This window comes from Prionailurus viverrinus, chromosome A1, assembly GCF_022837055.1.
Source record: "Prionailurus viverrinus isolate Anna chromosome A1, UM_Priviv_1.0, whole genome shotgun sequence".
Classification (NCBI taxonomy): Eukaryota; Metazoa; Chordata; class Mammalia; order Carnivora; family Felidae; genus Prionailurus; species Prionailurus viverrinus.
Genome location: NC_062561.1, coordinates 223,311,592 through 223,336,017, shown reverse-complemented (window position 1 = coordinate 223,336,017; position 24,426 = coordinate 223,311,592). Strand labels below are relative to the sequence as shown.

General features: G+C 35.5%; 1 protein-coding gene across 2 annotated transcripts in view; it reads right to left on the bottom strand.

Annotated features, from left to right (window-relative positions):
- The window catches only part of LOC125166204 (cadherin-12), a 224,913-nt gene that overhangs the window by 93,532 nt on the left and 106,955 nt on the right, over positions 1 to 24,426 (bottom strand). For both annotated transcript variants that reach the window (XM_047860015.1, XM_047860023.1), the window contains exon 3: positions 1,774 to 1,893. In XM_047860015.1, coding sequence (XP_047715971.1) covers positions 1,774 to 1,893 — 120 coding nt within the window. The remainder of the gene's footprint in view (positions 1 to 1,773; positions 1,894 to 24,426) is intronic.

Below are 24,426 nucleotides of genomic sequence, written 5' to 3'. Positions count from 1 at the left end.
GGTAAATTTGGAAAATATGGGTAATCATAGAAGAAGTAACGCATAATGTGTTCATTTGATGAAAGGATTTATAATATTTTAGATAATTTCCCTTCAGTATTTGTCTATCTATTGAGGTATTTGTCTATATATTTGTCTATAAATTGTCTTCACCCTTCTGGAATTTTGTGCCATCATAAACTTCAATAAACAACATCCCCAAATTCTTTCCTCAACAATGTTTCCCTGTTTTCTCTACAAATATATATGATTTCCCAGTTAAAAGCGCCTTAACACGGATACTGCCAAATACCGTATCCTCATTGCCAGACTTAATGAAAATAACTTACATTGTAGGTGTAATTTCTCCATCACGCATTCGCTCTTAACAATTGACTCCTCTGGCTTTGGGTCTCTGAACCTCTTTCCAAACCAAAAGAGCTTCTATGTCTTAAACTTTTCTAGATTCTCTTCAGCACTGATGTTCCCTTCTCAAAAGACTGATGCTGTCCTTATTACAAACTATTCTTTTTTTAGGTTTATAAAAGGGAGCAACTTCCTGCCTTATTCCTATAACTTTTTGCTGACCTCTGTCCCTCTATGGCATCAACAAGGAGAGCAAGAAATGAGAAGACAGCAGGTTCAGTTGTAGAAAGTTTTTGCAGGTTCCGTTTCCACTTAATTGACTTTATGTTTCTAGGTGACATTAAAACATGGCTAATTTATTAATTAACCTATATCTAATTGGTATTCTAGATTTTAGCACACATTTATGGAGAAGTGTTAATTTTAAAATGTTTAGCTCCTTTGCATATAGAGTGTCTGAAATTAATTTATTTCAAATTGATACAGCTCTTTACAAATTTATTTAGAAATTTAAAAAGTAACATTAGTTAAGTATGTCAACAGTTCATTTCATTATTTTAACCTAATGTAATAAATAGTATTGAATTCAAAATGCAATATATTATAATGTAACATACAAGAGTTCATAAAATAGCTGTCACTGTGGAGTTCTATTTCAACTGTGACATGGGACACCTACTTTGATCACTGGTCAGCATGGCTAAATCTCCTTTAAAAAAATATCTAGCATACAAAAAACAGATTCTCTAGAACAGAGGGACCTCATTTTATTTACAAGGGAATACAAAATCTTCTGGTGCATAATATCCTGTCTTTTCTATACTTTCCAAAGATTCTTATACATTTGGTTCTGAAAACTTCCATTCAAATGTTTTGACCTAAAAATGAGAGTACCTTCAAAAGCATTGACCAGAAGAATCGTGATCTGGGTGTTTAAAGTTTGTCAACCCTCTTCGTTTCCCTGCTAGAAGTAGAAGTGTATATTAATCCAAATCAAACATCCATAACCTCTAGTAAATATAGCAGTAGAAGCTCTGTGATCTTACCACGTGTTGATAAGACCCAAAACTAACTATAATTGAACCCAATCAAGAAAACTTGAAATGAATAGCTACTTTAATTCCAGAAGAACCAAAAATCAAATATGCCTAGGCTTTTGAAAAAATTAAAATAAAACACATAGAGAATCCTTATCTTGGTATTGGGACTGGACACATACATGTGAAATGCCTTATATTTACACAAAATTCAATTTAGAGGAAATCATTCTATGGCAGCAAGGTAAGATCCTATCTTCTTTGGCTTCATGTACAACACATTGCATCTTTATTGCATTTTTAGAACAGGTAACTTCCCATGCCAAGATTTAATTAAAGTTTAAATATTTGAAAGGGGTGGTGATAATGTTGTCTCTAATAAAAAATTTACCTGTCTTGGGATCAATAGAGAAATAAGGTTGTCCCTGAAGAATGCTATAAACGACTCTGGCACTGTTTCCATAGGTCGGGTCATCCGCGTCGGTGGCCTTGACCTGGAGCACATATGCACCTGGAAAATAAGACAGTATGAATCTGGCATCTTTGTTTTACAGAGCACAAGGTCATGTCTTTCATCTGCGGACTCCATTTTCCTCTAGAATTTGGCATTCCTCAATGATTCTGTGAATATAGGCTGTCACTGGAAATGACGTAACTACTATAACCAAAATGGTGGGCAACAGTATAGCTCTCAGTGCAAATGATACATATTTTAAAAATCTATTTTAAAAGCTATATTCATTTCCAGTAGCAAGATGATTGAACTGAAAGTCATTATGATAGCTTTATCGATTTGTGCACTAGAGAACACACGACACGGCTTACATTAGCTCATCTGCTTACTATAGATGCATTAATTTCATGATTAGGTTATCAATAGAAAAGCTAAAAGGTTTGACGGCTTACTGAACTCTAGAGGCTGTAAGTAACTTGCATTGCTATTTAAAATCAACAACTATGTACCAGCATGAGGAACACTTTAAGTTAGGACAGAGTATTTGAGAAACTGAGCAACCAAAAATAATTGCAATTAAGACAACAGGAGCACCCCGAGGCCTCAAGACTGAATTAACCTAAGGATTCAGTGACAAAGAAAACATTAAAGACAATCCAAATTATGTTGGAGATGGTTAGAAGGCTAGAAGGATGGTTAGATGGTTAGAAGGAAATCTCTCCTGAGCATAAAGAGAGTGATATGTACATCCAAAGTTATAAAAAGGACAGAATGTTCCTGTTCTTGGAGGCATTAACAGTAAATGCCCGATTTTGAAGAAAAAAAAAGGATTTCTCTTTTTCATTCAGTTATTCATTCAGTCTTTTTCTTTAAGGCTGTGCAACACTGGAGCAAACTAAATGTTAAAAGATAGTCAAAAAATTTAAAAATGATAACTTTTAGCACCCATTCAATACCAAACGCTTTATCTTAAGAATGCTTTGGTGAATAGTAGCTATATCAGGAGATGAATGATAGGTTTTAATTCACCAGTCTTTCCCAGGAAACTTCTAGAAGGAAAGTACACAAACATTTGTGATAGTCAAGAGCAGTAACATATTATCCCTCATCATCCATTATCACCATCATGACCATCCTGATCAATCTTTGCAACATCATTAATAATTATTTGACAAATAGGCATTGAGGACCTATATTAAGGATTCATCAAAACTATGTTCTCCTTTACGGTGTATGAATGAACATTTTCAAGACTAAATTTCCCTCTTTCCTCCCTTCTGTTATACAGTGATTTTCCTGGTATCACCTAGATATTTGCTAGTACTGAGTTGCACATGTGCTGTATAGACACAATCTACAAATATTAAATAATTCTCTAATCTTAGTTATAAATGTAGTAGTTAAAAGGCTCTGGGTTGTTCTTCTCTGAGGATATATTTGAAGAAAAGGTATTATACCTGCTAAGAAATATTTAGTGACAAATTTAATAAATTTTTACCTAATTCACACCATATGCTCAATAAGAAAGACGGAGATGAATAAGACAGTATATCTTGCTTTTATGGGAATATTTATTAATTCACTCCTTTAAGTATTTGAGTTTAATTTTTTTTAAAAATTAACGTAAAACATTTCATACTACTTTTAGAGGAAAATATTTTCTGCATACTTAGTGAAGGTTCATATTAATATTAAAAACAAAAATGTAAAAGGGAGAATACTATATTACTCATCTTGTCCTTTGTATTGACATATGGTTATAGCATTATCTGCAATAACCAAATTATGAAAATAGCCTAAAGCCTATCGACTAATGAATAGATAAAGAAGATGTGACACACACACAAACACACACACACACACACACACACACACACACACACACACACTGAAATATTACTCGACTATAAAAAAAAGAATGAAATCTTGCCATTTGCAATGATATGGATGGAGTGAGAGCATTATGCTAAGCAAAATAGGTCAGAGAAAGACAAACACCATATGATTTCACTCATGTGGAATTTAAGAAAGAAAACAAATGAACATAGGGGAAAAACAGAAAGAAACAAACCACGAAACAGACTCTTAACTATAGAGAACAAAGTGATGGTTAACAGAGGGGTGGTGGCTGGCTGGATGGGATAAATAGCAGAGGGAGATTAAGGAGGGCACTTGTGATGGTCACTGGGTGTTGTATGGAAGTGTTGAATCACTAAATTGTACACCTGAAACTAATATTATACTGTATGTTAACTAACAGGAATTTAAACCATGAGAGACTCTTAAATACAGAGAACAAACTGAGGGTGGATTGGAGGTGGGGGAGAGGGGAAAATGGGTGATGGACTTTGAGGAGGGCCCTTGTTTGGGTGAGCACTGGGTGTCGTATGTAAGCGGTGAACCACGGGAATCTACCCCAAAAACCAAGAGCACACGTTACATACTGTATGTTAGTCAAGTTGACAATAAATTATATTTAAAAAAATAAAATAAAATAAAATAAAATAAAATAAAATAAAATAAAAATAAAATTAGGACATCAATCAATCAATCAATAATAAAAAAAGCCGAGTGCCCGGGCTCTGGGCTGATGGCTCAGAGCCTGGAGCCTGTTTCTGATTCTGTGTCTCCCTCTCTCTCTGCCCCTCTCCCGTTCATGCTCTGTCTCTCTCTGTCCCAAAAATAAATAATAATACGTTGAAAAAAAAAAAAGAAAAGAAAAAAAAAGCCGAGTGCCAAACAATGAATTTTTAAAAAAAAATAAAAAATTAGTACTTGGTTACAATAGATTACCTTCAGTTTAGTTTAAAAGTGATTCACTAAGAACCGTACAAGTTAGGGGCACCTGGGTGGCTCAATTGGTTAAGCGTCCAACTTCGGCTCAGGTCATGATCTCACAGTTCACAAGTTCGAGCCCCATGTCAGGCTCTGTGTTGACACCTCAGAGCCTGGAACTTTCTATGGATTCTGTGTCTCCCTCTCTCTCTCCCCTTCCCCCACTTGTACCTTTCTCCCTCTCAAAAATAAATAAAAATATTAAAAACAATTTTAAAGAACGATGTAAGTTATTTGAGAGTTCTTAGAAGTGACTCTATAGGTGTTTACAAAAACACAATTAAACATCATTATATCAGCTTGTTTTGCTCGATGCTCCATGACTCTTTCCAAACTAACTTTCCAAACTTATTCCTTTCATTGGGAAGACTCATTCATCTGGAGCAGGTAAGCCTCAAAACACTACCTTCTTCACTGCTGGGATAGCATGCCAGTTCCTCAATTAAACTATTATTATTAAACTATTACACTATTAAACACTAAATACCCAAGAGGTAGGAACAGGAGGTTACACTTGGGCACTAGGTAAATGTGCAACAAGGAAACAATATAGTCAACAAAAACCAGAGTAGTCTTCTTATATGTAGAAGTCATCTTGGGATTTGTTCACTTATCACTTAAGTTCAGGATGACAATGTAACCACTCCAAATGTTGAAGGTCAGAGAGACTGTAACTCACAGAGAAACCATTCCTTTACCCCCAGACAGAGAGAGCAGAATATAGGATTGACAATATTGAATCACTTCAACTTTCCATGTAACGCTGTTCTGATCAGTAGTAAATTAATTCATGTAATGTTTAATAACAATTAAAGCAAATAGCAAAAAATTTATTTTATACTAATAGTTAAATTTTAAATTTTAAGCAGTCACTCAATGTGTATATATATATATATATATATGAACATTATATAAGTTAATACCATATATATGCACAAATATATAGCAGAGCAAGGAACAGAGAAAGTGAACCCTGAGAGGTTATAGAATTAACACATAGAAAGAACAGTAATTAGGAGCAGTCCTTTTGATATAAAATGTGACTAAATAAGAGTTTCACTACAATACCTAAATACGGGTGAGAGTTCATATGAGAACCAATTCAGATATAATTTTAAGTGTGCACGTATTTACCTGTCAAAATGTATTTGAAAAATGAGTTCCATATTATAGATTCACAGTTGTAATATGATATCATCTCAGTTCTTGCCAATGAACATTCATATCTTTATAAAATTCTAACTAAAAAAATTTTTTTTGAAGAATGATACATTACCTACATGCATTAACTTAAATTCGTTAATGTTTTTATTTCCTCTAATTTATGTTGAAAATGCTAATAAATGGCATGGTGTTTGACTTAGTAATTCCGATTTGAGAATTCATACATATGTATCATATGGTCAGGCAATACACAGAAACCCACAGAGTGGTTTACTTATTTCTAATGATTTCTCTCAAAGTTAAGAGCATGTATTCACCAATTCAGTCACTCATTTAACAATGGGGATTAAGGAGTGCACTTGAGCACTGAGTGTTATATGCCAGTGATGAATCACTAAATCCTACTCCTGAAACCACTATTACTCTGTATGTTAGCTAGAATTCAATAGAAACTTGAAACAAAAAAAAAAAAGGAAAAAAATTCTCTGGTTTCCTATGATTTGTCAGACACACTAATCAGAGTGTCAGGGAAGAAATATGAACAAAGCTGAGAGGCCAAAATTCTCAAGGATAATATTTTGTCTAGAGAGGAATCAGAAGAGGAACAAATATTGAAATACACAAATATATAGCTATAGCTATACATACCACTCCTCCAATAGGTATTTTATCGTTACCTTGACATACTATCTGCTTATGCAATAACCGATATTTCAATTTTTATTTGGATGAAAGAGATGAAACTTTTCACATATTCTTGAACTGTACTCTACTCCTTAAAAAATATATTGGACAGTCATGTTATATCAACACATAACCATTATTAAAATAATAAATATCATTAAAGTAATAAAAGTATGTAATACTAAATTGAACCAATCTCCTTTTAGTGGACACTCTACTTAGAGAATTGGGAGGGGGGGTGTCCTATTATAAACAAATGTGGAATTGGTAATCTCCTACCATTGAGAGAGCTAGGTCTAAAAGTATATGAATCAGACATGTCAATATATATTTTCATCGACTCCCAAAAAGGTTGTACTAATTTACATGTCTACCAACCTGGTATATTTTCCAGTATTCTCACCAGTATTCATTGTTCTTCTTTTGTATCTTTTTATATTATGAGTGAATTTCAGTACCTTATGTATGAGTCATTTTTATTTTGTGTGCTTGTGTGTATTATATAAACCTTACTCAAATTCTTAACCTATTTTACTTTCATAGTCTATATCTATCTGTCCATCTTTAAAATTATATTTACTGGCTCATGGGTGCCTGGGTGGCTCAGTCGGTTAAGCCTCCGACTTCAGCTCAGGTCACGATCTCACAGTTCGGGAGTTCAAGCCCCACCTCGGGCTCTGTGCTGACGGTTCAGAGCCTGACGCCTGCTTCAGATTCTGTGTCTCCCTCTCTCTCTGCCCCTCTCCCGCCTGTGCTCTCTCTCAAAAATAAATACTAAAAAAAAATTTTTAAAGTATATTTACTAGCTCATTTTGACTTGTAGTCTTTTTTTTTTTCATTTTGTGTTCCAAGTGGTTTTCCTTTATGTTTATCAGTGTGTGTGTATATGTATCCTTCCCTCAAAAATATTATTCTGTGTGGCTGATGAGATTTGGTGGTTTTAATTAATCTCTTCTTCTAATCTATATTCAATGAGCATATGTGTTCTGGAACCTAGAGTAGGTGGGCTCTCTGGTTTTCATAATGCAAGCACATGTGGCCTACTTCTGCTCACATGTAGGTCACGTGATAGTCATACTCTATTTATTTGATTTCAAGAAGATTAATATTACCAATAGGGATGAATTTTAAAAAAATCCAACACAATGCCTGTGTTTTAAAATGAAAGAACTGAAGCCCAATGATGTTCAAATCATTCTTCTTGACACTAAAAGAATGTCACCGACACATTCTCATTCAAAATGGTCAAAGAGATGGGAGCAGAGCTGAGCCCTCACAGTTCCGGCCCAAGTAGACGTCAACTTACTGAGTGATTCGTTTCTTCTTTCAATCAACAAATGTTCAGTGGCACACACCATATACCAGGGACTGCTCTCAACAAACCATAAAAGAGAAATTCATTGCATAGCTATTTATTCAGGCAAATGTCACCTCCAGCAAGGCGTCTTTATATTCTATGCATTTTTTGCATTTGGGGTATGAAAAATGTGCTAGAAATATGTTGAAAATATAAGTGGACTATGTATAATTTATGGCTTCTATAAAACCATTTTTTTTAATTTTCTAGGTGAATAAGCATGTTCTAATCATTGAATATGTTCTTTGTTTTTCATCACCCCTGCAACTGTCTCAACTAGTTTGGGCCCTCACTTTCATAACTGCAATGCTGAGAAACATTCTAATTGCTTCCTCCTCCAGCTCCTGTCACACAGGAGCATCACAGTCATTGTCCCATAACACAAGGTTGATCATGTTACTCTCCTTCTTTGAAAAATAAGTTAAAAATTTGGGACACCTGGGTGGCTCAGTTGGTTAAGCATTTGACTTTGGTTCAGGTCATGATCTTGGGTTCGTGAGTTTGAGCCCTGCATCGGGCTCTCTGCTATGAGTGTGCAGTTGGTTTCAGATTCTCTGTTCTCCTTTCTCTCTCTTCCCCTTCCCTGTTCATGCTTGCTCTTTCTCTCTCAAAAAATAAATTGAAAAAACATTAGAAGGGGCGCCTGGGTGGCGCAGTCGGTTAAGCGTCAGACTTCGGCCAGGTCACGATCTCGCCGTCTGCGAGTTCGAGCGCCGCGTCGGGCTCTGCGCTAATGGCTCGGAGCCTGGAGCCTGTTTCCGGTTGTGTGTCTCCCTCTCTCTCTGGCCCTACCCCGTTCATGCTCTGTCTCTCTCTGTCCCAAAAATGAATAAACGTTGAAAAAAAAAAAAATTAGAAAATAAATAATTAAAAAATTAAGTCCTAAAGGGTTTCTATTCCTATTGAGAGAAAAATCACCTAAACTCACTGGCATGCTATGACTAGCAGGATAGGCATGAGCTTCAAAATCCCTGTAGATTAATTTCTTTATATATACATATAGTTTTAAGCTTATTTATTTATTTTGAGAGAAAGAGGGGGAGAGAGAGAGAGAGAGAGGAAGAGAGAGGGAGAGAGAAAGAATCCCAAGCAAGCCCCACGCTGTCAGGACAGAGCCCAACACAGGGCTTGATCTCACAAACTGTGAGATTATGACCTGAGACAAAACCAAGAGTGGGTCTCTTAACCGAATGAACCACCCAGGCGCCCCCTGTAGGTTAATTTCTGACTGCGCGGCCAGGGACCTCGGGCCAAGCCTGTACATACTTAGTTACTGTGGAGTTGAGCCTCTTTCATACCTCTGTATTCTTGCCCAAGTGATCCTGGACCGGCAGCGCTTTTGCCTCGACCATCTGGAAAAATAGTACACACCCTTGATGTCCCAGCTGCACTGTCACTTCCATGAATGTTTTTCTACTCCCAAGCAGAGATCATGTGTCCACACCTCTGTATTGCTCTCAGTCTCAATACGTTTTGATTTTTTGAAACTCAATACAATATGTTTTTTTCTCATGGGCTACAAAATCTTTTACATCAGCCACCCTTCCATATTCATTATTTTTATACCCAGTCTGTCATGACATAATTCCCAAATACATGTTTATCAGCTGGATATATATGGTACTCACATGTACACACAAGACACAAATTCTATATGCATCATACTCTAAATGGGTGATCTGGCAGCTGATTATGGCCTTGAGGGTACTTTTTGACACTGAATTGTGAGTCTATCTTGTCCAGAATATCTAAAGTATGTCACTGTTCTCACTTAAGAGAGCAGACCAAGGTGAGTGACATTACATTAAAAAAAACCACATAAGCAAGATTTAGCCACAGTATGAAAAGCACATCCACGGGGAGTTAATGACAAGTTATTTTATTCTGAATATTTTTAACCCTTCTCAGGATTGAAGCATGAAAAGGAAAAAAGAGACAAATTATATCTAGAGACATATGGTTTTCTTTCAGCTCTTGCCTTATGTAGACATTGCATTGTAGCCAAGATATAATACAGTTCCAGTTAGAAAGGTATGGAATGATAAAGACTCTAGAATTTCTTTCCAAATAAGATTGGAAAATAAATATGCATTTTATTACCTTAAAAAGACGTTAAGCAGCAGAGAAATGTAAAGCAGAAAGGCTTACAGAATCAACAGAGAGAGAGCATGTGTGGGTAAGTGTGCATGTGTATATACACACGTGTAAAAGATCCTACAAAGGAATTGGATAGTATAACACACTGAAACATGAGATGTGCTAAAGCTAGGCTTAGCTCTAAGGTAAAAGTAAGCATAGACGCACAGCAGGTGAGTTTAGTCTTTAAAGTAACTGGGTCTTTAATCAATTTTGCATTAGCTCTCACTGCACTACTCACGAACACTTGGCTGTTAGCTTCCCATGTTTGCCCTTTAAAGCTGTAAATGACCCCTCTGTCCTTCTTATCTTTACCAGGGGCTGCATGTAAAGCTTTTACAAGGATTACTGAGAACACCGATTCCTGGGCCTCCATCAGAAAGTCTTATTTAAATGTTTGTGGGCGGGCTAGGTATCAGAAAGTTTTAAAATCTTCACTGATCAGTCTGATGAGCCGAGTCTTACACAATTTCACCAATTAGGAAAGGCTGAATTACTTGCCATTGTGATTATCATTTGTGCCTCAGGAACCCGAAAGCCTATGTTCGAATCCGAGATTGACCACTAGCCAACTGTTTGACTTCAAACTAATTATGCAACCTCTCCATTTTAGTTTCGTCATATGAAAAGAAAAGGAAAAATAGTACCTATCTTCTAGCCATATTAAATGAGTTAATATTGACAAAGAAGTTATAATAAAAATTTTCCACCTAGTATGTGCTATTTAAGTGTGTAACAAAATAAATGCATGCATACTTATTTTCTGTTCTCCTGCTCCACACATAGGGTGAGAACACCCAAATATGTAACACGAGCACAATGCCTGTCCTCAAGACCTCCTTGTTGATATTCATATACTGATCTGGACTGTATCTCCTGTATGTTGGAAAAACGTGATTTGGGAATGTGTATTTAGAATACATTAAAATACAAACAAGTAGAATATGACAATATGGGACCACTTTGTTAGAGACCCAAGAAAGAAACGTTTGTATACTTGTCAAATTTGCTTGAAATAATCAGGGCTTTTAAAGATTAGTAAAGATAATATGTCATAAAAATCCTCCAGAGTGAATTGTGTGCCCTCTTCAACTGCACTTCCAGGATAAGAGCAGGCACTTCGGTTTTATACTGCCTTCAACAATGATTCTGCTCAGCCTGGCCATAGAACATCCCTTGGCAAACCTGGATGGTGGCTTTGACATCCACTTACGATTTGGTATGCAGTCCAAGGACCCAAAAGCACTCTAACATTATAAAACTTTTGCTCTAGATACGTACTAAATATTTTAGGCTATATGTATTTACACCTCGTGATTCAAATGTACTTTGATGGATATGACAATCCATTTTTACGAGCACTTTATCTCTCTGTTGTGTGCCAAGAGTTCTATACCACATACACCAGTAAAAATGCTAATGACTGTTCCCAGTGACACTCTAAATTCCAATTACCAGTGATGATACAATGTTGCCTCCTTTGTGCCCAATGTAATTGGAAATTATTTTCATGAATGCTGTCAGGAAATTCCATAGAAATCATGATGAAATATAACAGTTTGGAATTCATTCATTCAGTGGCTTTTAGCCATAATTTTCTAAGCTTTGTAATTTTCTGTGTAATATTGTATTCTTAAGGATAAAAAAAATTGATTAAATGCAGTTAGCCAAGATATTAAGGACCAGTTAATGTAATTAATTATTTGTTTAACACACACTCTACACTCCTAAAATTATTTATTTGATCGATGATTCTGCCGTGTTAAGGGTAAAATTTAAAAAAATATGTCTATCTACCCATCTACAGACTTTCCTCAACCTACAATTAGGTTACATCCTGATAAACACATCCTGGTTGAAAATATCTTAAGTTGAAAATGCATTTAATACATGTGACCTACTGAACATCATGGTTTAGCCCAGCTTAACTTACATGCTCTCAGAACAATTACATTAGCCTACAAAATCATCTAACAGAAACTTATCAAGAGGCTGTCTGTACTTATCTACTTATCCATCTATCTCTCCATCATGTATCTATGTATCTATCGATCAATTCTATTTATCTGTATCTATATTCTTATCTATTTATCTACTTAGCTTTAGTAAAAGAAAAAAGAACAAATTGTATATGTATATGTGTGTATATGTGTGTGTATATAAACCAGAAGTATTGGATCCTGGAACTGGCTGTATAATTGAATATATATATATGATTGTTTTGAAAGCTGTTTCAATTCTGTAAGGATAATAATGTAATTTTAGTGAATAGTATGGTAATCCCACCCCCCCCAAATGAATACCACGTAATCTTAAAACTGTCTATATATGTATTTATATATCACTATCTCCCTGACACCTCCGTGTGTGTTAGAAGAAGCTTAACTTCCATGAAGGCAGTTGGCTCAAGTTTAAACTGACAAGTGCAAGTGATTTTTTGTTTTGTTTTGTTTTGTTTTGTCTTTTTGTTTTTTTTTTTTTTTCTGGCTAATGATGAGTGGTTAAGAAGTATAAAGGTAACCCAGTTCAAGCCCATAAAACCAGAGATGTTTGTTGAGAGCTTCTAGGAAATGTTCTCTTTCTCTTCTTCTCTGGAATTGGTGTGCAAATATCTGGAACTAATACAGCCATTTCAACACCTTGGGGGAAATGGCACCAGAGACAGCGATACACAAGAGGCCACAAACTTAGGAATCCCAGGAAAGGAAGTGAGGAGCCTTGATCAAACTTGGCTGAAGCTCAACCTCCAAACATTTGATGGTTCAAGGCCATAAATCCTTTTTTGTGTGAGATTTTTATACTTTGAGTTGGACTGGGAGGTTTTTTTGTTGTTGTTGTTACTTCCAAATTAACAAAATTTTGGCAAGTCACCTAAACACTCTAAGCCTGTTATTTCAAATTGAAAGTAGGATTATAAATACTTGGGATCACATGGAACTCATTTACTCATTAACTCATGAGTTAATGCATGTAAATTGCTTAGCATAATAACTGGCACATAGGGAGCCCACATCAAAGTGGTTGCTGTTAAAATTCTTCAACTTTATAATGAAGGGGCAACATTTTCTTGTTTCCTTCTAATTCTAGTAATTGGTTGTACAAATTGAAACAAAATCCAATCTTAATGCTTTTCAAAGTATCTTCCCCATTACTGTAGATTAATCTTTCAGTTATAGGATTTTGAATATATCACTGCTCTTTTCAAATCCTTCGATGGTGTGCCATGAATCACTACTTAACATCTGAATTCCTTCAAGACTATTCAATGTCTGAAATCCATCTGTTTTTTTTTTTTTATTCTAAAATTTAACTCCTCTCCTTCTCCAAGACTCCTCTTTGGGAAGTTTGTCTTATCCACTGCCCAACAAAAATTAGAGCTCTGCTAATTAATTTGGGGGTAACGATTCTGAGCCTCTCATCTGAGAATTGAAAACATATATCTGAATCTCATCAAGGGTTTGCAAAATATAAATTAGGCTATTATCTGTATGTCACCTCCTTTTGGTTTCTTTCACTATTGCCTGTGCCCAAGCCACTTCTCATAATCCAGTCTACTTCAGGAAGGACTACAGACAAACTTGCTCACCATTACACTTTCACAGAATATTTCATCGGTTCCTTCCCTTACCTGAAATCTTGCTTTCCCCTGTGTTTAGCACCCCCTCGTGGTGCATTTTGGAGTCACAACTGCATTCCTTCAGCTTTCCAATACTGCTTCTGATGTACTGATCTTTCCCACCAAGAATGCAAGGTGCTCCTCGTGTTCACCTCTTTTATCTGGAGGCGTGTAAGATTGATACAAATCTCTATCCCTAGGTTGCCTCCAACTAAGGCTGTTTTCCTCAACATGGTTTATTCTTGGCCCTGCCCTTGCTACTCTGATCACCATTTTTAATCTTCTTTACAGACTTCTTTTCCTGTCCCTGGCCTTCAAATGTTCATGAATCTCAGGTTTTTCTCTCACACTCTATATGCCTAACTCTACAATTTCATTCATATTGGCCTCCAGGTGCCAGCGACTGGATTGTAATTTCTATTGTCTAGGTTCTTAAATAACAAAATTGCAAGTTGACCAGAGCAAGATGTACCCAATTTCTTGGTTACATTCTAAACTTTTTAAAAACCAATTATTGTTTTTTGGGAGACCAGTCTCTTTAACTGACTAAGCATTGCTAACATATGTTTGACCTCTCCCTTCTCCCACTATTTTTCTTCAAAATGTTGTTTCTCACTTGAATTATAGTTTTATGATACTTCATAATCATCCTGTTGCCTGCCATAACAATGTACCATCCACCCTATGTATTTAAGCCACATTTGTTTTTCAAAATGTAAATTTGATTTTGTCCTCATCAATATCCTTAATGTTCTTTGGGCATCTGTCTCTACCTACATTTCCAGGTTCATCCATTGCCACACATTCTGTCTACTATTTGCTGTTTCAATACAATATTACTTCCCCACAACATAGTGCTACTCCATATCCTGCTCTTTAAAGATTTGTCATGGAAGTCAGAAACGTCCTCCTGCACCCAGGTACACTTCAGCCCAAAGTAAGCACTGGCTTCAATAGCTCCTCTTCCAGAAACTCATTTCGATACATTCACAGAGTGTCTCTTCTTTATATCTTTCCTGTTTCCCCTAGGCCGCAAGCATGACACATAAAGACTGTTTCCTGTTCTTACTGGAATTCCAGTAGCTACGATGGAGCTTGGTACATAATAGATGCTTAAAATATGTTTCCTGAGTGAATAAATTAGAAAACAGCAACAATGAGTTTGGCTTAGAAAATATTTTTGATTAGCTGATATTAGCGATTAACAATGAAGCCTTTATAAAACTCTTGCCTGAGGCAAAAGTCTCACTATCCCCTCCTGTCAACATTTAACACAGTGATAGTGCTTTGCTATCTGTTACAGAAATCAAAGGGGCAGCTTCAAATCAAAAGTGTCTTGAGAACTCCTAAAACCAGTGCCAAAAAAATACAAGGAATCAATTACTAGCATTTTGGTAATCCTGATACATCAAACAATTCTACAGAAGAGTGTATAATTCTATTGTGTTCAAGAAAAAGAATAAACTTTTGAAAAAGCAAGAACTATATTGAGGTCATATCTATGGAAACTCATTATTATAAAAAGTAGCAATTCACATTACCTAGAACCAAGTGATTACTGATTATTTCACAAGTTCAAAGACACTATGACCACATGACATTGCACTACTTCCAAAAGTGCTCATGAATCCACATGTACAATGATAGACAGTGTGTGTAGCTATGAAACAATAATTTGTAGCCATTATTGTTTAAATAATCTTAGCTAATAGAAAAAGTTATGTTATGTGTGTATAAGTACTGTGATTTAATTTTAAAGTTTGTTCATTTTATGTTGCTGTGGTTGAAGGCTAGAGTGAATTATGGTGAGGTTTGGTTTTAGGAATTGCTACAAAAATAGAAGACTTGGAAACCTACTTGTTTTGCTAGATTCATTGTAACCCAGAAGAATGTGCCATGGCAAAAAACAAACAAAAAACAAAACAAAACAAAAAAAAAAAAACAAAAAATACTTTATTAGATTCTATATGCTTTCTAATAGAAATTCTCCCAACTGATGAACAAATGACAATGGTTAAGCCAAATAATCCTATCTCATTTTCTTTATCTATAAAAATGAGAGTGTTGGAATACATGTCTTTAGATTCTGCTATACAAACACATATTGTAATTCTAGACAGAGTAACCTAATTAAGTCCATAGTTGATCAAGTTAAACTTTAATGAATTTATCAACTTTGCTCACTTCATATAAGTTCCTATGAAATTTTCATTCATATGCTTCTCTTTTGAAAATGAAACCTAAGCTTTAAATGTTAAGGAGTTACAGTTATCTTTCTCATGGTGATGTATGTTTTAATTTATAAAAAAAAAACTTTAGTAGTTGGACATGAATCTTAAAACTCATTGCAAAAGAAAAATAGCATATACATTATCACTACTTTCTAGAATAGCATTCTGCTTATTAACCACTTTGAACTTTTCACAGTAACACATAAAAATAAGGACAAAAACTGTTATACCACTAAACTATAATTTTAATGCACACTACATGGAACATTGAATTTAATCTAGTAACTACACAATGTATGCCAATAACTTGGAGGCATTCTTGTTACTTAAAGCAATGAAACATACAGATGCTACTTGAAAATGCAAGTTTGAAAACACAGATAGAATTAACTATGCCATTATTTCCAAATGCAAGCGATCTCTCTTAATTAGTTTACGACTCCATTATTTATCACAAAGCTTCTCCCATTACACTAAAACGATTCCTTTTCAATATTTTGGTGAATATATCATTATATGAAATTTTTCATATATAGTATCTTTTAAAGAGCTTTCAAGTTGTAAGCCAGCCATAAAATAGAGTGCAGATTAAAAGATAAAAAGGGATTAAAAGTCTAAGAGAAAGTGAGTTATAGCTAGATGAGGTTACCCATGAATTTATTTTATGACTCAGCTGAGGAGGCAGAAAAGAGACCAGACGAAAAGTAGGCAGACAGTGGGGGGTGGTGTTCCAGGAGCACATGAGTACTCAGAATAATAAAATCACGAATTCGATTTCTATTTGATTTAAAAGGTAGATTGGAAACTTGCTGAAGGACAATTTGGGGGCATAATTACAAATTATGGGTTAGTGGCATTAAAAAAGAAGCTGTGGGAAGATAAATTTCAGGGAAAGGTTTGGTGTCCTTGCATGTAAGCACTCAGAAGCTGGTCAGTAGTCCACCTGACAAACCAGTCCTTGATGCATGCTGGGGCCAAGTTGTCCTCTTGGTCTTTTGGAGCACTGAACTTGGAGCCACATTCAGCAGTAGGTTCCATGCCTTTAAAGTTTGGATAGCAGTTTAGTCCATTCCCTAACTCCCCCCCATGAATAGTTGTGACTCAAGTCAAGTCAGACTTCCTGTTGCTACAGTTTCCTTTATTACCTTGTTTATAGATTCTCCTGGTCCCTTCCATTACAGGGAAGCTCAGAAGTGGGAATTCCCTCCAGTCTGTGACTTGAGAGCACTAACCTTGGACTTGTCTGTTGATGGGGATCATTTTCCCACTGGGCTATTTTATACATATTGCTTTCATTTTTTTTTTTCAATTTTTTTTGTCCTGATGTTTCTATATTTATAGGCATCTACTCCCTGTGAACTCTCAGTATTAGAAGACAGGGTTCCAGTGAACACCATCTCTTAGGATTTTCCATCTGAGAGGGAAAGCTTCAGGGTCTCAAGGACTCCATATCTTAGTCCTTAAGGATGTGATTTTGCACTAAAGTGCCTACTTAAGCTTTCCATAATTTCTGGAATACAGAAACACAGGAACATCAACCCATTTATCCAGTGACTGGCTCTAAAGATACACATTTAATACCAGGGTACATCTCTTCAGATACCCTCTGGGAGGGAAAACATCCATTGATTTTCATTTATAGGGCATAAATTGACTGTTGCTGTGATAGCTGACAGTGCACTACGGAGAATATAAGAATAAAAAGAAACGAAAACAAACCAAAAGAAAACTGTCCTGAAGAAAGAGTATGCAAAGAATACTTAAGTTTATTTTATGATTTATCTTGTGGAACTCAGAAAATTACTCTCATCTGCAGCTCCCTCTTCTTTCCTAAAAAATTTTGTAATACGGCAATTAATATATATGGATCTACTACAATGTGTCGAATGTTGCAAAGAACATTTTATATGCATTATTTCACTTAATGCTTGAAACCATCCTGCCTTCTATAATTAGCCCCATTTTTACTAATGCTAAATTATACTTACATACTGAATAGCTATGAAAACTTGGGCAGTTGACCACAAAGCCTCAGCCTGTGGCCATTACCCTCGACCACCTCCAGGGAACATAGAAGCTCTTCGTAAAGTAACTAAGTTGTTCTATTCTGTTGACCACACTTGCTGCAAAATTTTTATTTCAACATTTTTTTAATTGTAAATGAGCTTTTAAAAATATACTGCTTGTCTTAAAGTCTAATCCTAGGTAAGACAGTTTGCTGTCGGGAAGGGTGGTGCCTCCAGCCCTGTTCTTTCTCAAGATTGACCATTCTGAGATTTTTGTGGTTCCATGTGCATTTTAGGATTTTTTTTTCTATTTCTATAAAAATGCCATTGGGATTTTGATAGGGATTATATTGACTCTGCAGAGTCAATTTGGGTAGTACAAATATCTTAACAATATTTATTCTTCCAATTCATTGAACACAAGATGTCTCTCCATTTAGGTGTGTCTTCTTTAATTTTTTCTCATCAATGTTTGATAGTTTTCAATGTATAACTTTTCCACTTCTTTTGTTAAGTTTATTACTAAATACTTTATCCTTTTTGATGCAGTTGTACAGGGAATTGTTTTCATTATTTTCTGGATGGTTTCTTTTAGTGACAGAAATGAAACTAATCTTTGGATGTGGATTTTATATTGTGTAATTTTACTGTATTTATTAATTCTAACTTTTTTTGTGACACCTTATTTATAGCTTCACCCAATGAATAATAATAATAGCAAAAAATGAATATTAATAACACTGAAATAACAATTAGGCTTGCATAATGAGTGGTATGATATGACTGTTACAACCAAGAATCTTTTTACGTCTGTATACGCATATTGTTCACATAAATAAATTTCATTAGGAACCTATCTACCTACCTACCCATCTTTTTTTCAACAAATGTCTTAGTATCTTTACACTCTGTTGACTTGTTAGCAAAACAGTAATAAGAGTACAAATCTTCAGATGTTTTCCTCCATTCAAAATGAAAATCTAAGGATAGAGAGGCTAAGATACTTCTCAGTGCTCATGTATCAAATAACACGTAAGTTTGTGACAAGTTTGGAGATATGATTGGCTTTGAAGCCCAGATCCAAATCAGAGATGTGGCCTACCACTTCTAAGCACCATGTAGCCAAAAGCCCCCCACCGATATGTAACAGCGGCATAGAAACTTCCTACACCTATACATAGAAAGATTTTAAGCCCTCCTCCCCTACCAAATGCCTCCTACCCCTATCTATGGCAACTGCTGTCTCTAAAGTCTTGGCTCCTTTAAGCAAAGCAACAACAACTACAAATATTAACAGGTTCTACAACGGGTAATGACTTTAGATCAATGTTTTAAAGTTATTTGACTAGATAAGATAGGCATTTTCTATTATAATTTAAATGCACTTAAACAGATTCAGTAAAATACAAATGCCCTTTAGACAGTTTGTCTATTTTGTTCACAGTTGTGTGTATTTCTTGTGCCTAGAATAGTGCCTAGCGATACATTATCAGTGTATATTTTTAAAAATTATGTCTATTTTATACATATACACATTAAGTTATAAAATAAACAACCAATTCCAGGATGCCACTCCTTTAAAACCAATTATTTGGAAGTGTTTGGTTAGTTATATTTTGAACAAGTACTACATGATGATTTACATCTTGAAGACATTTTGAGAAACATCATAAAACGTCCACACCTCAGGCAGGTAGGATGTTGCCAGGCTCCTTCCAGAGGCAGAGAATGTTATTAAGGACTAACTCTCTAGCCCTCATCATGCCTTTTCTCAGGAGACTTGGAGATGGTTTTCTAACACCTAGATTCCAACATAGACTCTTCTGAATTCCACCAATTGTCTTCTAATCCCATACTGGGGGGATCAAAATAACTCACAGTTAATCAAGTTTTCTTCCCATTCCTTACCTCTCACCAAAACACCCTCTTTTCTCCATGTGACTAATCTCCATGGTTCATGCATATATGATATGTGTGGAGGTGAATACTTAGGTATATATGGGTGTGTGAATGTGACTGTGATTGTGGAGAGGGTGAAAAGAGAAAGTGATGCCATGACCTCCAGTTTACTAATTCCTAAATTTGGCAGATCATTACTATCACTTGAGTGTCTTGTTTATTTCTTTTCTAAATACAGAATTTCGTACTCAATCACTGGAGATTCTCAGAATCCATTTTTTTTAAAGTATCTTCCTATTACATTTTTGATGATTTAGCAACTTGGCATACTGACAAAGGCAAAAGCTAAATGTGTGCCCCATTTTGTGTATGTTATATTGTCTGACTCCAAGAAGTTTGCAATGAAACTGTAAGATGCATGGGACAATTAGAACAAAGGATCAGACAGAACATATGTTTAAGATAAGCTAAGGGAAAATGGCTTCATGACGTTGATCTACACCTTTCGAGTAGTTAGTAAAGGTTTGTGGTTCATAGGCAACTGAATTTTGAACTTGAAGAATGTGTTTTGGAGGAAAGAAATGTTAGAAGAGAACTGTCCAAGGGATAAAAGTGATAGAAGAGAATACCAGAAAGTAGAAATGAACATATTCCCTCCAAACCACAGGGAAGTGCTTGGGACTAGACTGAATTGTACTGATGAAGAGGAAGTTAGGGTATAAATGAATTGGGTCAAAATGTGCATTATTAAGGCCCTCAATCTACACACCCTAAACCTCAATCATAATCCTTATGTTGTCTTGATCAAAGAAAAATAGCTGTCAATATTTGGAGAAGACGATGTTAATGAGATTTTTTCTTTATCACAATAGAAAACCTTTAGGTATCAACAATGAAACTGTCTAACTCTTTAGAGTGTTATTAAGAAGAAATCAACTCTTTTTATCTCTATTTTTTTAATCTCCAATTCTTCACTTGCTCCCCTTCACCAGCTGTTAAGATGGCAGGTGGGTAGATTAATAAAAAGATGACAGGTGGGCAGTGTACTAAGATATTAATAAATGACTGACAGACCAAATCTTATCTCTGCATAAGCATCAGTAATAACATGGAACACTTCTTGGGGGTTGAAAAGATATTCTTAACCTAGTTAAAATCTGGCCCCCTGTGATTTTCACCAAATTGTCGCTATTTTACTCTCTAGAGACACTAAGGATTTGTGGCTTACACGATGACTTTCAAATACTGGAAAGCATCCCTCATATTCCTTATTATTTCTTTTTCCGACTGAACACATCCACCTTCTTCAACTACTCCTTGTATAACATGGTTTTTCACCATGCACTCCTTGTTCTGCCTCTCCTGGTCCACATGAGGCTGCTAATTGTCACTGCTGGCATCCAGGAATAAACTTTTGAGCTGTAGAAGGGTGCCTGGGTAGCTCAGTCGGTTGGGCAGCCGACTTCGGCTCAGGTCATGATCTCGCAGTCCGTGAGTTCGAGCCCCGCGTCGGGCTCTGTGCTGACAGCTCAGAGCCTGGAGCCTGTTTCAGATTCTGTGTCTCCCTCTTTCTGACCCTTCCCTGTTCATGATCTATCTCTCTCTGCCTCAAAAATAAATAAACGTTAAAAAAAATTTTAAAAAACTTTTGAGTTGTAGAAAATTCGGTACCAGGTTGAGTGAGACTGTCCTTCAATATTAATTTAATCAGAATCTGTATGAACTCCTTTAAGTAATTCACTCTGTATTGTGGGGTATAAGAGCTAGGAATAAAATTACTCTCAAGCATAGCTGTGAGTAGATGGTTTAAGTGGGGACCAGTACAAATCCAGCTTTGCTACTCTTCCTAAGGTTTTCTTTTGCCATTTTTGCATTAGTAGTAATTAATAATCCAATTAACTGAGCATTTCGTCTGAACAAAAACTCTGAGCATGTAAGATAAAAAAACAGACACATTGAGAATAGTTTGGGAAGAGGGCTAGCTTCCCTAGGTCTGGGGCAATATCTTAGAGGCAAATATTTGGTTACAGCATACACAAAGTTTAGGTTCTAAATGATGTCAGCCCAGCTATATAGCAGATCTGAGACAGGAGAAGAGGACATATGTTTTCCATTTTTCTCTTCCATAATTTTGTTTAATATACAATCAGATTATTAAATGTGTATTTCTTCAAATAATAAATAAATACGTCATTGTTCAAGCTTTAAGAAGATGATTACTAATTAATGGCAACAATCTCATGTGTTAACTCTGGATAATATACTTCACCATATTAATTTTTCCTCAGTCTAGAAAACAATTTACAACATTTTATATAAATAAAGAAGTCACATGTCTTCATAGAAATTAAAATCGCTCATAACCCCAAGTCTAGAAGCCATTTCTGATGTTTTTGAGCTTTATTTTCATTTCTATACAGACTTAAATAAAGTGAGACACTATTCATAATATAACCCGCTTTTTAAAATTTAATAATATATTGGATAACCACTCAGTTTTTAAATATTATTATATGACATACTTTTAATAAATACACAATATTTAATCAAATTAATTATCACGCTAGTTTTGTAAAGCCAATCCGTCATTACTGGTCATCAGTTAATTCACGCTTTCACAATTATAAATAAAGGCACATGTATATCCTTGCAAATACAAACAGATGCATATTAGAAAATTAGTCTGTTTCTAAATGAGTGCTATTTAGAATAGAAAAGAATATCCAATCATATATTTCTGTTAGGAAACTCAATGTATTTATGATGCTACTCTTATATTTTTAAGGAGGAAACTATAAGATCAGTCTGCCTCATTGTACATCACATTTTTTATAGTTCGCCTCTTCAACAGTTTTTCAATCACGGAAAGAGAATAGTGAAATGAGTATTTCCTAAAACATCAACGTGGGTCATTGAAAATGCTTAGAGCCTAATTTCTAAACCCCAAAATGTTTTTCTTTATAATATTTTAAATGGTCAGTGTCTTTCTTTTCAATATTAACATAATTTAGCCGAAGAAAGTGGGGAGCAAGGAGGTTTGCCTTCTAGCTCACTGCAGAGGAGCATTGCGATTCTGATCAGGAGGCCCGCTGCCCCCGAACGCATCCCCCTCCCTGACACCGCTTGCTTCAGCAAAGCTGTTTGCGTGGACCTGTAAAGAGACAGGCCAGCATTGCCTTCGTGGGGCTTATCTTTTAAAAGAAAAATATTACCACTCCATGCTTGAAGCTAGACTCCTGAAGCTTTGACCGAAGTAATGTGAAACAAAATATTTTACCTTAAAGAGGCCTCTTCCTAGTCCCCGTTTTCACATGTGTGCGGCCTTGATAACACACGTCACCAGCATCTTAAATGCGGAACAAAATCAGGACGACATATTCTGCTCTTTTGCATTCTAGGCATCACAAAAAAGCATGTTTTTTTTTTTTTTCTTTCTGTTTTCTCCTTCCCTGTGCTGTAGGAAGTAACTGTATCTATAAAAGCCATACTACTGGTTCTTTATACACATGATGAACAGCTGGCTTTGCCTGAAACCCTCTTTGTGCTATAGCATCAGAGGCCAGACTTCCTTTTCTTGGCATATCAATTACCCAACACCGGCAAGGTTTGACTTCTATTGCCTACGGAATGAGGTAAAATATCAGGTGTAGTCTAAGACACTTCCTATGATAGTATAAACTGCATGTGACCAACAAAATAGAAGTCTCAAAGCTTCATCTGTTTTAGGACATATGGAAAACAAGGTTAAATGACTGGACTGGCACTTAAATGAATCATTCCGGAAATGCTTTATTTTTCGTGTTGCCTTATTATAATAAACACTGACACTTAAATGTGGATGCGTGGGGTCTCCATGCATTTCTTTCTCTTTCAAGAGCTAAACAACTACTGTACTTTAATAGTTGAGATTTATTTCCCTCACACATCGCCCCATTCAGGGCACATCACCAGGCACAGCAGCCACCAGAGACATTTAATTAGCGTTTGTTTAAATGATTGAATAGCTTTTTTATGAATAAGAGTCTTGAATAAATGTGCAAAGTCACACACAAGTCAATCGTTTGGCATAACGGTTACTGAAAAATAAGGAGCAAAGAGAAATACATTCAGTCTTTCAGATAATTATCTGGTTAAGAAGAGATTTCAGTTGGTATATTTCTCTTGTGCTTCTACTATTCTAACTTACACGGGGCTTCAAACTCAATGGAGAAAGACCAAGAATTACCTGCTTTACGTTTGTTTATTTCCATTTGCATGTTAATAAATATGGATGTATGCCACATCCTTTAAAGCACAGTTTTAGAGATAGAGTGACTCAGCATGTGTAGATTTGCAACAGAGGTATATGTAAAGTGCAAAAATGTTTGTGATCCCTTCAATATTTGAAAAGTAGAATAGCTCGATAAAGCTCATTCTATCAGATTGCACCAAAATAAAAGGACATTGTCAAGTATCGCTTATGAAGGAAATGCAAACAATACTATTTAGGAAAAAAGAAAAAGGAAAAGAGAAAATTTTAAGTAAAAATATCACATTTAATATACCGTAGTTCAATATTTAAGAAACACACCAAAATATAATGCAAGCTCAAAGAAAACTCTGACTTCGCCCAATTGGCATATCTACTGTCAATGTTATCCCAATCGCATAAACGGTCATCAT